The sequence below is a fragment of the Haliaeetus leucocephalus genome, unplaced genomic scaffold (genome assembly GCF_000737465.1).
Source record: "Haliaeetus leucocephalus isolate CR32 unplaced genomic scaffold, Haliaeetus_leucocephalus-4.0 Scaffold328, whole genome shotgun sequence".
In the NCBI taxonomy this organism is placed as follows: Eukaryota; Metazoa; Chordata; class Aves; order Accipitriformes; family Accipitridae; genus Haliaeetus; species Haliaeetus leucocephalus.
Window position 1 is genome coordinate 3466096 of NW_010972764.1, and position 15443 is coordinate 3481538.

At 37.6% G+C, this 15443-nt stretch overlaps 1 protein-coding gene across 1 annotated transcript in view; it reads right to left on the bottom strand.

Annotated features, from left to right (window-relative positions):
• The window catches only part of DNAH5 (dynein, axonemal, heavy chain 5), a 128156-nt gene that overhangs the window by 22995 nt on the left and 89718 nt on the right, over positions 1 to 15443 (bottom strand). Inside the window, exons 54-63 of the mRNA XM_010571448.1 lie at positions 15025 to 15178; positions 14006 to 14273; positions 13193 to 13424; positions 11489 to 11603; positions 11042 to 11218; positions 6085 to 6288; positions 4470 to 4649; positions 3417 to 3554; positions 2732 to 2867; positions 965 to 1281 (exon numbers count right to left, since the gene is read on the bottom strand). Of these exons, the coding sequence (XP_010569750.1) occupies positions 965 to 1281; positions 2732 to 2867; positions 3417 to 3554; positions 4470 to 4649; positions 6085 to 6288; positions 11042 to 11218; positions 11489 to 11603; positions 13193 to 13424; positions 14006 to 14273; positions 15025 to 15178 (1921 nt within the window). The remainder of the gene's footprint in view (positions 1 to 964; positions 1282 to 2731; positions 2868 to 3416; positions 3555 to 4469; positions 4650 to 6084; positions 6289 to 11041; positions 11219 to 11488; positions 11604 to 13192; positions 13425 to 14005; positions 14274 to 15024; positions 15179 to 15443) is intronic.

A 15443-nucleotide genomic window follows, 5' to 3' on the forward strand; every position in this document is an offset into this window, starting at 1 on the left:
CATCCCCAAGTCAAACTGCAGCAAGGTCAATCCCAAGATTAGGGCTCTTTTTTTTTCCCCCTTGAAAATTAGAGGGTTACATTGAACAAGCCATTAAATAGTCTTTGCTTTAAAAAGTAGTCCTCAGTAAAATTGTGATTAATTTTCAACATGTACAAAAGCACATTCAGCTTAGTTTGTTTATAACTCCATAGTTAAAGTCTAATAATCCTTTTTTAACATAACTAGCCAGGCAACCATTAAAGGGTTCCACACTGAGATAACAATCACCATGAACGAAAGTCGTTTCCTAGTAATACTCGCAGAGCCACTCTATTATCATCCTTCAAACTCCCCTTTATCTTTTTCAGGCATATCTTTAGAAAGCTGGTTTACTGGTGCAATCATAATTGTAGCAAGCAAGGACTACCTTTCTCCTATTTTCCCCTGTTTGCATTTAATTGGTGTATCGTGCCTCAGACTGTGCGTTGTTGCAATAGTGTCTTCCCTGTGTATCTGCAGAATATTTAGCACCTGACATCAATGCTAAGACAACACAAATTAGCAATAATTTCTGATTAAAAGATGATAAAAATGTCATGCTGTGCATCTTCATTTTAAAACGTTTATATGAACCTGCATTAATCACTTATTCGGGGTTTTTTTTCTAATGCTTATAGTATTCTGCAAACATGCTTCAGCCTTTATCAGACATTACCCATCCAGGCTATCTTCCAGCAGTTTATGTTTCATTAAAATAAATTCACTGAACAAATGGATCACTGGTACTAACAAGCTTCACATATACATTTTCATATCTAGCCAAATCTCAATTCTACCAAAATGTATCTGAGATGTCCTTTATGTCCAGACTAGGCATTTTATATAAAAGGCATTTGCAAAGTATTATGTGAATCATTGAATTATAATGGTTTTCTAAACTAAGAGTTCCTAGGGATTATAAGAGCACCAGCATTCCTATTACCTGAAGTTCATTTCTGCTTTCCTTATTTTTAATCCAGATTTTACCCTGTGCCTGTGGATCGATTAATAAAGGATAACGAGATGCTTTAGTGACAATGATTCCATTCTGTATGGATAAGTCATCATTTGGTAATCCCTGCAGGTTCCATTCACTGATAGTTGGAGCATCAGTCAACATTTCTATGAGGTTCAAGTTGTTAGCAAAGGGGATTTTCCGGCTTTTCATTTCCTTTTGCCAGTCATTTAATAGCAGGCTGCGGAACTCTTGGTTAAAAGGACCAGAATAGGACAGAAAAGCTGTAGCCAAGAGTACATCACCTTCAAGAGAAAAAAGAAGACAAGAAAAGAAAAGAAAACATTACAACTTTGCCAATTCTATTCACGAATAAGCTGCTTCCTTCTATAGTTATTACATGGTTTGCCTGGTAACCGAGGAACATACTTTGACCCATAAAGAAGAAAAATCAGCCTTTTTCCCAAGGCTCATTACATAGCAAGATAATGCTACATTTCAGTAGATGCCACATTTACTTTATCCTTACAATGCAACTGTAGGGATCAAGAGATGGGCATCTGGCAGCCAACCAAGCTCAACCCAACACACACAACTATTCCAAACAGCAGATCCTGCACAAGCAGGACATGGCAGAATAAACTCACTCATAAACTTCCAACTCCATCATTTACTTGCACAATCATGAGAACAGGCTTAAACAATATTTTGGGGGGACAAAAGAACCTTCAGTTAGGAGTACTAATTAAGAACAAATCAATTACAATTATTACTACTAAAAAAATTGTAGCAGATGTCATTATAGAGGTATTAAGTGTGACAAGTTTTAATCTTCTGGTCAGCTTCAAAATTGCCCTCCTAACTTTCATGACACCACAGTTACTTTTTTTTTTTTGTACCTCCGAAGTAAGAATGCAGGATTCAAAATGGAGAAGATACTGTATTTTTATACTGAGTACTAATATTTTTTACACTTTTTCAAGTTATCTTTAGAAAACACATGATGAGAGTGTGGGGAAGGTATTCTGCATTTTTAGTAAGTTTATAATACACATACACATATTATACCAGCAAATAAAATACAACCTATCTACTATAATACAACCTATCTAACAATGTCTGCTTTTTACAGCATTTCAAGGCAGAAGTCAGAGAAGAAACTTCAGACCACAGTAGAGGAAAAGATAAATTTCATTTACTTGATCTAACTAATAAATTAATTCTTTATTACAAAGTACTTCAGTTTCCAAGTGCACATTTATAAAATGAAAATGAACTTCAAAGAAACAAAAGTTTTATGAACATTAGTAAATGCATTTAAAAATATTGATTTCTACATAAAAATGCCAGTGCCTGAATATCAGTCTTCCTCTCATTCATACGTATTGTCCGTTATAGACACTTTATTGGCTACTGCTAACATATCGCTCTCTTTGGACTCCTGCCTATAAACATCAGTCAAGTTAAAACAGGGTCCCAAGTATGCACTGCATGTTATACATGTCAAGTAAAAGGCTATGCACAGCATACATAGTTACTATATTATTTTTTTTAAAATATGAACTTTAGTCTTATATTGTATTTTTTTACATAGCAGTGCTTTAGCAAGAGAATTAATAAAAATTACCCTCATTTTAACAACAGGGAAGCTAAGCTACAAAGGAAAAGTTTGAAATTTCAAATGTTTTCAGTTTCACTACCCATCACAACTCAAGCAACTAACTTCCAAGTTCAAAGGTGTGGACAAAAGCTTACCCACTAGCCTCTTGGTTTGAATGGCAAATTCTTTACTCTGCTCTGTCCACCTCTCTTTTTCACCTGCTAAACCACTTATAAGACTTGAAGCAGTTCGCATTTTATGACGGCAACGCTCAGCGTCTTCAAGCAAAGTCTAAAGAAAACCACACAGCAAGAAATACAGTTTACAGTCATGTATCTGATAGGCCAGAAAAATCTCTACATTTAATTAAACCAGTAGCTAAACAACAGCTTAAAAACAGATTTTCAAACATTTATATCATCATGCAGAGAAGGAGAGAAAGTGGGATGGAAAAAATGTATCAGGAAAAACTATCAACTGTCGTAAATGTGATTCAACTTTTTAATATTTCTACTCTCAGCTTTCATGTTGGCATACATGTTAAATGATATGTGAAATGCTATACACAGATAATATACATTAATGAAACTTGATGTTACAGTAGTAGGCGCTAAACAAATAATCCAAATAAAATAGTTTCTGAGGAGGTAGGAGGAAGCGGGAGAGAGGATCAGTGGTGAAGGAGAGAGGTGAGATCCAAAGAGACAATATCCAAATAACATCTCTCTTATCCTCTGTCCATCAATATCCTTTCCAAGGAATAATAGTGAAATTGAGAGAATGCGTTAAGTTTTCCGTAAAGTAAGGGTGGTAACTTCTTTTCTGTGAAGAGCAGTTCACCTGTTTTTCTCTCATTGCTTTTTCATACTCTGCCTGCACAATATCTAATTCTTCTTGCTTGGCACCCAGTTCTTCTTGAGCTTTCTGCAGATCCAGCATAGCAGTCGTTAGACGATTCTCCTGGATTGCTAAATTAGCCTATGAAGCATACAAATATGTAAGTGTATTCATACAGACATCATCTCAAAGTATTCACTCTAATGCATCTCAAAGTTTTACTGTACTACATTTCAATCATTTCATCAAGCTGCTCAGCAGAGATTTCATCATTCATTAAAACTTCTTATTTGAATTTTACAGCAAACTAACTTCTTACTGCAGGTAGCTGCAGTTAAGCAGTTGGTCCAACATCAGTTAGAAAAACTAGTAAGAAAAGCTTCTGAGAATACCAGCCATTCTCCATCTGACACAAAAGATAGTCTGATCCGGCCTGCAAAAAAGACTGGTGCCACTTAGAAGCCTATTGGATTTCTCCAACCAACATGCTTTGTCTAATGAAAGATACTACCTCTAACTACAAATCTTGCTTCCCTCTCAGTCATTCTCATTATAAATACAAGCTATTCTGTGTTAAAATCATGCTTGACCATGTTCTTCCTGACATTCATTCTTACCTTTTAACAACTATTTAGGTCTGGTTTTCTCTAAATAACACTGAAGAACAGAGTGTCTGTACATGTGTTCTTATGAACTGAGATCTGGAATGTTGAAAGAACCAGATCTCGAGTTTTTTCCTACTTAATTCTTAATTAAGGTAAATCAATTGTATTAGCAAAATTAAACTAGATGACAGCTGCTTCAACCCCATTCAGAAGGGTTTTGTGCATAAAACTGCACAATCTCATAATTTTGACAACTTACAAGTGGTAGTACATTTGAAATGCATTTTACTGTAGAGTTACTATTTTCAAGAGAATAAATTCCTAGAGAGGCATGCACCAGTTGGAATAAGGCAGCTGATGTTTCCAGCAGATGAAATCCTCAAGTGCACACAGGTGGGGAAGGGAAGGAGCAAAGGGTGTTTGTGTGCCTCCCATTGATTAACAGACTTACCTTTAAAGGTAATACTTCTTTGTTAATGGAAAAAAATACAGCCATAGCTTTGGTCCATGAGCAAAGGCCAGCAACATTCCCACATACTCTCTTAGCTGTCTCAATGTTGTAGTCCGCCATTTCGAAATAAGGGCTCAAAAGTTCTACCACTTCTTCATTAATAGTGTCCTTTGGAAATTGCTAAAAAAAAAAGTGCAATACACATAATGCATGTAATACATGTAAACTATACATATATGTATTTCAGCCCACACAGAACGCTACCAAGATCACAAGTGTTACTTACAAACAGCTAATATGAAGTTCTCTGTCTCATGCATCTTTGAGAGCTTGCAAAGTCTGTTCTATATTCTTACAAAATGGAAAAAAAGGTTGCCTTCATTTATGATTTTCACTATCTTACACTATCCATTACTGTTACACAGCTAACTGTTGATAGAAAATATCACTAATATCCTGCTTGAAATTCTGTTTTCCTTTAGACTGAATAAGGAACTTAATCTTCAAAAAGAAAATGAAAAGCTTAGCTCTGGTTCATAAACATACATTCTACAAGACAGTCCTTTTGAAGGGCAAGCCAGGTATCTTCTCCTTAAACTACCTTATCTCATTAGTGGAATGTGTTTCAATTTTAAGAATTGATTTTGACCCTTTCTTTTCTCCAAAAATCATATCTTCCATTTTTCATCCCTGAAAGCTCTCAATTTTCTCCCTCAAATTTATTTTGATGGTCAAACATTCTATATAAGTTTGGTTGTCTTTAAAGATATATTTACAAGGTATAATGATAGTCCATCACTGAAGAACTTGAAAAATAGCTATTCCCTGAAGCACAAATAGGTTTATTTATGCACAAGCAACTCATGTTGAAGCGCTTCAGTAAATTAAAAATCCTTACGAGTAGATGCAATGCGAATACTACAGAAATGGCATCCATGGCACTATCAACCACACAAAGCTGGTCAAGCCTGCCACCTGTGATTTCCCACTGGACGAGAGACAGATTAAGCTAACTCCTCAAAATGCAGAAATCTGAGATAACAACATCCAGTGGGGCAGGACAATGTACAATTTATTCTGAGAAGATTAATCATAGTATTATTAGTTTAAATTATGAACAGGGATTTATTCACTAGTTACTCTTCCCATTTCCCTAAACACATGCTATGGAGCTGAAAATCCCAAATTTAAAAAAGTTCTGATTTTGTACATCCCAATAATCAACTACGCTTTTCCAGGCCACTGCACAAGTTGCACTGCTGAAAATTATTGAAAAGTTAGGTACCAGAAAAAAGATGTTTTCTAACAACTTTGGTTTAATGGAACACATAAGCAATGGCTATTCAAACCAAATGCTTAAAGCTTTGAATCATTTGTCACTGAAAGTAATTTCATTGTCTTACTTACAAGAAACTATAACTGATTTATGACCTGGCTTTGCCAGAAGGATTCAAGTTTATTTCATTATGACATACTTATTTTTAAGCCCTTAACATATCAGATCTATTGTGTGTCTGATTCCCCTTGCACATTTGTTCTCCTACGAACACCAGAGAAAACACTGTCCTGTATTTTCTTAAATTAAAAAATATCAAAACCAGGGTTGCACAAGCACCTGTAAGTTCTGTAAGAAGTTCCCTGCTGTCATCAGTTTCAAAGATTCCTGCCATGACGGGATGGTACAGCATTTTTCCTGATCAATTTTTACATTGTTCACTTTTCGCTGGAAAAGCAGTAACACACAGTCCATGATACGCATAATGAGGTGAGGAGGTCGACCCAGTGTGCGGACAGTGGCAATATCTGCAGGTTTTATGGTCTATGAATTTAAAACAAAGGGTAAAGAAATTACTGTTATTGTTTATTTAATAAGACATAGAGCACACACTTACTAACAGTATTAATCCACTGGAGAAGATAAAACTTATTTTTGATTGAAAAAAATTCTACCTCTAAAAAGCATGAAGCTAAAAGGACCCTCCAACCTTCACTGCTACCTCCTAGCAACTACCGGGAAACCTCAGCTCAGCCACCTCCACAGCAGCACCTAAAAGCTTAAAACTACCATGCACATTTTTGACAAAACAAAGAACAAAACAGAAACATCTTGAAATTTTACCTATTTTTTTAAAATGCAAACCTATTGACCAGAAACTGAGTCTAGAAAGGAAAATACATTCGGTTGGTATTTGGAAAATGAAGGTGAATTAAGGAAACCAGTGAGAAGGCCTGACACACGTATAGATTTGCACCTTTTGATTCATCTTACTGGCAATGTTCCTGTTGCAGAAGCAGGCCTGTGAGAAAAACAAATAAATTATAATAATGTGTGAAAACGTAGGCCCTATTAAGTAAGGCTAAGCCTAGGGTGCAAATCTAATACTATAACTCATAACTCTTGTGTACTTCATGAATTGGAAAGCAATATCAGAAAAGTAGTGAAGATGTCTCCTTAGAGAAGCACTGATTTGAGCAGTAGTGCATACCGCACCACATACAGAGCAAAAAACCACTGAACAATGGTAACTGCTGATGGACAGGCCCATTCCCATAACAGATATAACTTGGTGTATTGGTTTTATGTGGCAAGGTTTTGGTAGCGGGGGGGGTTACAGGGGTGGCTCCTGTAAGAAGCTGCTGGAAGCTTCCCCTGTGTTCGAGAGAGAGCGAGCCTATACCAGCTGGCTCTAAGACGGACCCACCGCCGGCCCAGGCCGAGCCAAACAGTGATAGTGGTAACGCCTCTGTGATAACATTTTTAAGAAGGAAAAAAAAAGTTGGGACGCGGAAAACAGCCACCGGAGAGAGGAGTGAGAACATGTAAGAGAAACAAGCCTGCGGACACCAAGGTCAGTGCAGAAGGAGGGGGAGGAGATGCTCCAGGCGCCGGGGCGAGGAGTCCCCTGCAGCCCGTGGAGGTCCCCACGCCGGAGTAGGTGGGTTCCTGAAGGAGGCTGTGACCCCGTGGGAACCCTGCGCTGGAGCAGGTTCCTGGCAGGACCTGCGGATCTGTGGAGAGAGGAGCCCACGGAGCAGGTTTTCTGGCAGGACTTGTGACCCCGTGGGGGACCCACGCTGGAGCAGTCTGTGCCTGAAGGACTGCACACCGTGGAAAGGACCCATGCTGGAGCAGTTCGTGAAGAACTGCAGCCCGTGGGAATGGCCCACGTTGGAGAAAGTTCGTGGAGGACTGTCTCCCGTGGGTGGGACCCCACGTTGGAGCAGGGGAAGAGTGTGATGAGCCCTCGCCCTGAGGAGGTGAAGCGGCAGAAAATAACATGTGATGACCGTAAACCCCATCCCTGTCCCCCTTGTGCCGCTGGGGGGGCTTGGAGAAATCCGGGAGTGAAGTTGTGCCCGGGAAGAAGGGAGGGGTGGAGGGAAGGTGTTCTGAGAGTTCGTTTTATTTCTCATTTACCTTACTCTGGCTGATTTGTAATAAAAAGTGAGCTAATTTTCCCTAAGCTGAGTCTGTTTTGCCCGTGATGGTAATTAGTGAATGATCTCTCCTGTCCTTATCTCGACCCGCAAGTTTTTTGTTATATTTTTCTCTCCCCTGTCCAGCTGAGGATGCGGGAGTGATAGAACGGCTTTGGTGGGCACCTGGCGTCCAGCCAGGGTCAACCCATCACACTTGGATCAGAAGATTTGCTTATTCACAGGGAGTTTGATCAGCCTGAGTACATGATGGTAACAAACAGTAAGCAACAGGTTATTTATTGCAGGTGGTACGACACCTTGCTTCTCTAGCCTAGCACAAGCCTCACTGGGAATTCATAAAGCAAGATTTTAGTTAAATGTGTTTATACTTCAAGAAAGGGATTGTAAATTATTGAAGATTATCCTGATCACCTTCCTTCTGCCCGCCTTTTGTCTCCTTTCAGTATTTTGCTGCTCACTGAGTTCAGTGTGCACCTGATAACTCATTACAGTTTTTCCAGGTATCTGTGGAAGCTTTAACCAGTGTTTCTTGGTGACCTTTAGGAAATTCAGGCCAGCCTTTTTTGCTACCATCCAAATTGTGGCAAAAGAACTGCATTTAATTTCAATTTGTTTATTTACTTCTAGTTGTGCATTTAATGGGCCATTTTAATTGCAAGGCAAAATGCAATTAAGTTTTATTGAACTTTGACAATTCTTACTCAAAACTTTAAAAAAATTAATCTTGCTATATGTTTAAAAATGCTTATACACTGTTCTATATCCACCTGTCTCCTAACATGGCATTTAGCAGTCCTAAAACATGCCAAAAATGGAGTGAAATAACCAACCACAGATTTTTTTTTATTTGAGAAGCGACCTTTCTATTCATCAAATATTTTAATAGACATTTGTCTACACTGCAAGCAGAATTCCTTTATAGGAATCCATGGCTGGAAACCTGCAAATCCATAATGATTGAGAGATTAATTTTTGGAAAGATGCAGCCCTATACAGACTCATACAGAGAATTTGCTTACTTAAATGAGTTTCTGAATGAACGAATGCATGCTGAGAATACAGATATGCATGCTGATCGGCTTGCTTTTATGATAGCTTTCCTTTCCCCTCTAGACACAGGCAAAGCAATTTATTACAGCAAATGCAAGATTTTCAAGATTAAGCCTGTCCTGGTTTCAGCTGGGATAGAGTTAATTTTCTTCCTAGTAGCTGGTATAGTGTTATGTTTTGGGTTCAGTGTGAGAAGAACGTTGCTAACACACTGAAGTTTTCAGTTGTTGCTAAGTAGTGTTTTTCCTAAGTCAAGGAGTCTTCAGCTTCTCATGCCCAGCCAGCAAGAAGGCTGGAGGGGCACAAGGAGTTGGGAGGGGACACAGCCAGGACAGCTGACCAAAACTGGCCAAAGGGGTATTCCAGACCATGGGACATCATGCCCAGTATATAAACCGGGGGGAGTTGGCCTGGGTGGGAGGATCACTGCTTGGGAACTAACTGGGCATCGGTCAGCAAGTGGTGACCAATTGCATTGTGCATGACTTGTTTTGTATATTCCAATTCTTTTAGTAGTAGTAGTAGTATTATTGTCATTTTTTATTATTATTATTATAATTTTCTTCCTTTCTGTCTTATTAAACTGTCTTTATCTCAACCCATGAGTTTTGCTCAGCCCCCCGATTCTCTCCCCCATCCCACTGGGTGGGGGGGGAGTGAGTGAGCGGCTGCGTGGGGGTTGAACCACAACAAAACCCAACTACCTTACCCCATTGTGAAGTCTCACAATAATGCTAGTATAGCATTTCCTTAAAAGCAGATTTTTGTTTATTAGAATCCAAAATTTGAAGAAGAGCAGTATGTTTTGGTTTGGTAACTTTAGCCAAAACCAGAAAGTAAGCTGTAGTAAGATGCAGGGCAGGACACAGGACACTGCTGTTCTTTGCATACCTCAGAGTGCCCCATTAGCATTGTTTGCTTATGCACTTGTCAGAATGCTTGTCCACCTCTGGGTTTTTTTTACCTTCCTTCTGTAGCTAAATATCAGGATCTTATGATCCAGATTCGCTCTCTTCTTCTGCTCTTATCAGCTGTCATGTCATCAGCCTCCATTTAGACATTTCTACTCTGCCCTTCAAGAATCATGGCAGTCAGACATTGTTTAGCACCTCTCCTTCAAAGTGAAGTCATTCAGAAGATCCATGAAAACTTATTTATACTAGATTTTGAAGACTTTGATTTAAAGGAACATCACAATAGTCTTTAACCATCACAACTGTTGGCAGCCTCTCAAGTGGAAAGGAAAAACTTCCAGTAAATCTACATAACAACCTTTGAAGTTTATCTATCTTTCAGGTTTTTCCTTCATTCTTTTCTAGTTCTTGAGGTGCCAGCCTCCAATATTAGATTTACTTCAGATCCCACTGCTGCTGCTCACAACAGAAATGCCTTGAGGGACATTCTAGTATAGAGTCAGATAAACAGATATTAAAACATAATACTATGCAAGATGAACAAAACCTAATCTTTTTTCATCATTCATGATGCATCATGTAAAGACACGGGCAGAATGTTATCACTCTATTAAAAAGGCTTTACAAAAAGAGTATGTTGAAAGACATGAAGTCCCATGGTGAACACTAGAAATCTGGGTAATGCCACAACCCATAAGAAAAAAAAGAAATTATTTTTGAAGGCAGAAGAGAGTGAATCAACAAACTTACTCAAAATGCAATTCATGGGTGAAAACTTAAATAAAACAAGAGGTTTAGATTTGGATGGAATTATACTGTTTTTACATGGAAGGCACTTCTTCACTCATTGCACACAAGCTGTTTTACAACAGTATCAACGTTCAGTCACTGGTCTAATATCAACCTGTAGCACACCATATATCAACTACAGTTTCAAATAAAAGTTAAAACTTGCCCGTTTCTGAAAAACTGCCTATTTTGGGTTTGGTACTCAGGTGGAAAAAGAAAAAACAAAACTGAACTTAAAAAGCCTCAAAATACTTACATTTATTTGCATACATTTTCTGTCAACTGATGAGTTACACGATGCACCTGCAACCTTATGTTTGTTTTCAAAGAAGCCCATCTTACTAGTAAAATAACGTTATACGTGGTCCAAGTACTAACCTGTAAGGCTGCTTCTGCCTCTTCCAAAGCAGGTTTAGCAGCTTCCAGCTTCTCTTCAGCAATGGCTTTGTCAACTGAGATACTGTCTACAATGGCTTGAGCTTTGTCTTTCACTTTCTGAACTTCACCCTTCACCATCTCAGCAGCCTGAGCTTTTACAGTAACTTCTTTCAATACCTAGAATGTGAGAAAACCCACATGGCAAATATTAAAGAAAACACCTAGTTGGAAGAAGGCATTAATTTTTGTCGTAAAATTTTATCTGTTGAATTCCAGAACCAGAGAACTCAAACAAGATGACTTTCATCACTGTTATAGGTTTCCAAGATACCTTTCCCCCCCCCAACACTTAACTTCTCTTGATTAATCTTTTCAAAACAGAATAAAGACTAGCAAAAAAAAAAAAAAAAAACCCAAACAGCAATACACTTTGAAGGCTGTACATACCATGTCAGCTTTTTCATTGGCAATTTTAAGTTCCTTTTCTTTTACCTCCAGCTCTCTGCTTAGAGCAGCCACTGAGTCAGAGGCCTCTTTCAACTTTTCCAGTCCAGTATTCATTCTGGAGTTAAAAAGTAAAATAAGCAGCATGTAATTCCCTATGTAATTTACATTCCACTTTCCAAATTATTCCATCAATACAAGGAACCACATCAACCAGAACAAACATGAGCAAAAGTTGTTTTGCACCAAAAATAAAACTTGTACAGGAACTTCCACACAAGTGTATCATGTCTTCAGAATCAAGAAAGTGAACAATAAAGAATTACACACAGAGAGTCTGTGGCTTGAAATTTTACCCACTTCTACCTCAAACTGTATGCCTTTATCATTGCATAAAAACCCTATACATTGCTTCCATATATGTCACCATCTCTGCTGAGCTCCAACCTGATACTGAAATGACTGAGTTCTATACAGCAGAAACATTTTCGGATCACTAGAATCCCGAGAAATATCTCAAATCACTATTTCTTGTTTGAAGACAATATTGAAAAGGCTAATAAAATCAGTCTTGAAATCAAGACCAACCAAAAGAGAGTAACTGAAAAATAGCATTGAGATAAAACTTCTCATTCAGCATTAAAATGCCCCTCCAACAGTGCTGTCTGTCTGTCGAAGAAGTAAGTTCTCACTTGGGACTTTCCAGACAAGTTTAAGTGGCCTCTAAAGAGGCTGCTACTGCAAAGGCTAAGCAGTACTTGGACAGCTAAACAAATACAGGAGAACAGATAAAGAGTAACACCTGCCAAAGCAATTCAGACCATGCAACTAAGGTTAAGTGAAACAAATTGACGTGCGTGAACTAATCTGGTACAGTTGAGGCATCAGAAGGTAGAAAACAGGACCAGACCCCTCTGTTTTACAAGTCTTCACCCACAACGTAACTACAGATTTCTAACTCAATTTGGCTTTGAAGCCAAAGAATGTTTCAAAGTGAAATAAACTAGTTTAAGTCTTTCTTAAAGGTTTCCAGCTCTTTGTGCCAATCTTTTAAAATTGAGAAGACAGTTTTTCTTAAGGGTGATACCAGTTGATACTAAAATAGAATGTAAAATTAGCATTTAGTGTATTTCTGACATGAAGATAAATCTGCAAATAGACTTCATTTGTTTAATAAAGTATCTGAAAAGGAGTATGAATATATCAAAACCACTCTAATAATCTACAAGTAAAAAACTCAGCAGCCTAAATTACGCTCTATGATCACAAAACCAAAACCACCAAAGGTATTTCTTACATGTTCATATCAGGAGAATGCGACTGTTTAGCAAGAAAACAAAAGTTGCTCTCTGGTAAATGAAATGCTATTGTGAATATATTATGGAATTACATGCAGATGTTTTCTTTTACTCATTAAAAATACAAGGGAATAATTTATATTCGCCTTTTTTCCCCACCACCTTGCTTTTTCGTGCATTACTACTCTTTTTCCCCCTCCAAAAATATATAGTCTTTAACTATATTTATTCCAAGAGCAACTATAGTATTTACTCAAGTTACTCCTTCATACAATTTTAGGAAATTAAAAAAGAAAATAATCCTTTTGCTGTGCAAAGAGACAAGCCATGCATTGAAACAAACCGTATCAGAACATACCTATTTGGGGAAGAACACTACAGAAAGACAGTAGTAAACTGAGCAGTTTACCTGTTTGCTAACGTCTGCACTTCAGCATGCTTTTCTTTGTATGTAGTTTTATATCCCTGAATAAAGGACAGGTAGGATTTGGGAGTCACATGCGTAGAACGTCTGTATCTTTGAAAGTAATCAGAACACTTCTCTGCCACTCCATCCTGGAATGAGCCCATACACTGAACAATTTCCCTCTTTGTATCGGCAGTGCAGTCCATATCAAATGAGGACAGGAAATGTTCAGATACTTAGGAAAAAGAAAAACATATATGTAATTAAATATTCAGGAAAAACTCTTAGCAATATAAAACATGTCAGCATCTATTATGTCAGCTTTCACCCAGCTTCTGAAACCCCAGTCGTCTTTACTCTCCACCACCAGATTGTTAACATTATTCCACACTTCTCAGTAAAAAGTATAGCCAAGGATCTAGTATTCTTTCACCTCCAAAGTGTGCAACTGCTTTTTCTCTCTGAATTTAACTGCTAGCTGCCAGGGACTGGGTAATCACAGCCTTCCTCTGTATGCCTGATCACAGTCACAGTCACTAATAATCTTTCTTTAGTAGTATTTTGCCTTCTTTACTAATGCCTTTAAGCCACCTTCAAGGGCATTTTTTCTTCAAACTGTGTTCAAAGCCCTTCCTCTGTTAGAAATATTTCAACAGTTTAATACAGCCAGCTTTAAAGAAGAAAACATCTATAACAAGTTTTAGAACCAAGTAAGTTTCTTCTGCCAATGTGCTGCCAAAATTCAAAGCAACTAAAACAACTTTGTGACCATCGATCAGAGAATTAAATATCTGCAAAGTCAAAACCTACACCCACCTGCCACTAGAGCATCCTTAGGCCATCGGCTGAACCAATCAATAGTGCATCCAGAAATGAGAGCAGGGAACTTCAGGGCCCTGTTTCGGAATTTTTCACCTACTGGTGAAAAGCAAAGAACCACATGAAGGTTCTGACGGACTCTGGTCATGAAGTAGTCATACAGAACCTCACTGGCTGGAGGTCTACGTGGATGTTCCTTTCTGAAGGTGGGTATGAGATCACTAATGATCTCATCTACTTCATCACGTGCAAATAAGTTTGACACCTTTGAGAAAAAGGAAGATTTTTTTCACACTTTATGAGATGATCCAAAATAGAGTATATAGCATAAGGTTCATTTAATACATAGCATTTTAGACACTGAAGTCATTAGGACCCACCCTACTCCTTTAAACCAGAACTTTTACTCAAGTGATTCCATTAAACACAATGAAACCTAACTTGCTGTAAAACCCACTCTCCCATGTGAAAAACAAAGAATCCATGTACAACAGCTTTGCTTTCTTCTCTTAATATTCTAATAACTAGTAGGAATTACTCTGAAACACACCCCTGAAATAATAAATAAATAAATAAAACAAATAATAAAAGCCATCCCATCCATTCTGGACATAAATTTACCATACAAAAACTAATTGTACACTAATGAGATATTTAATTTAACAGACAATTTTGTTAAACTTCAGTGATATTCCCCAAGTCTCACTTTTTTTTTTAAGCTATTCTCATGTCACTGACTGCTTGTGAACACATTTAAAAGGGTCTGACTTAGACAATTTCTCCGTATGGAATGATGATGCTCATTCTTAATTTTACAATAGCTTTATCTCACTCTAACCTAGTATAATGGACTGTTTCCATTTTTTATAATATTGTAATGATAAAAAACACTTAAGTTTCAGTTTGTGGAAGTGTGCCCCTTGACATATAAAAGAATATTCAAATACATTTGGTTATTTTACTTCAGAATTATAAAATTTTAAAAGCAGAAAAATGATCATGAGAAGGCATCTTACTTCTCCTGATGATAAAACATTGTTCAGGTATTCCAAGAAAGACTCATCTTTGATCTCGTTGTCTGTAAAAAGAAAACAGATGCCTTTGCCTTGCAGTCCTGCTGTTCTGTACAGAAGTTTCAGATCGTCCATCAAGTTTAGAGTGTTGTACGATCTACAAAAAAGGACAGTTGTACTAATATTCATTCCTTTTACAAAAGGGCTTCTGGTTAAAAGAAAAAGAACAAGCAAGTTTAAGTAAGAAACAATCGCTTGGATTTTAAGGCAAGAAGGTGCCGAAGTCCAGGCACTTTCATTTAGATTGGGAGGAAACACATTTCTCATTACAAAGTCTCATATTAAGTACCTAATCCATTCTTTTTCCTGCTCTCCTTTTCACCTTCCACATCAATAAAAAAAATTTAAAACACATTAAAAAA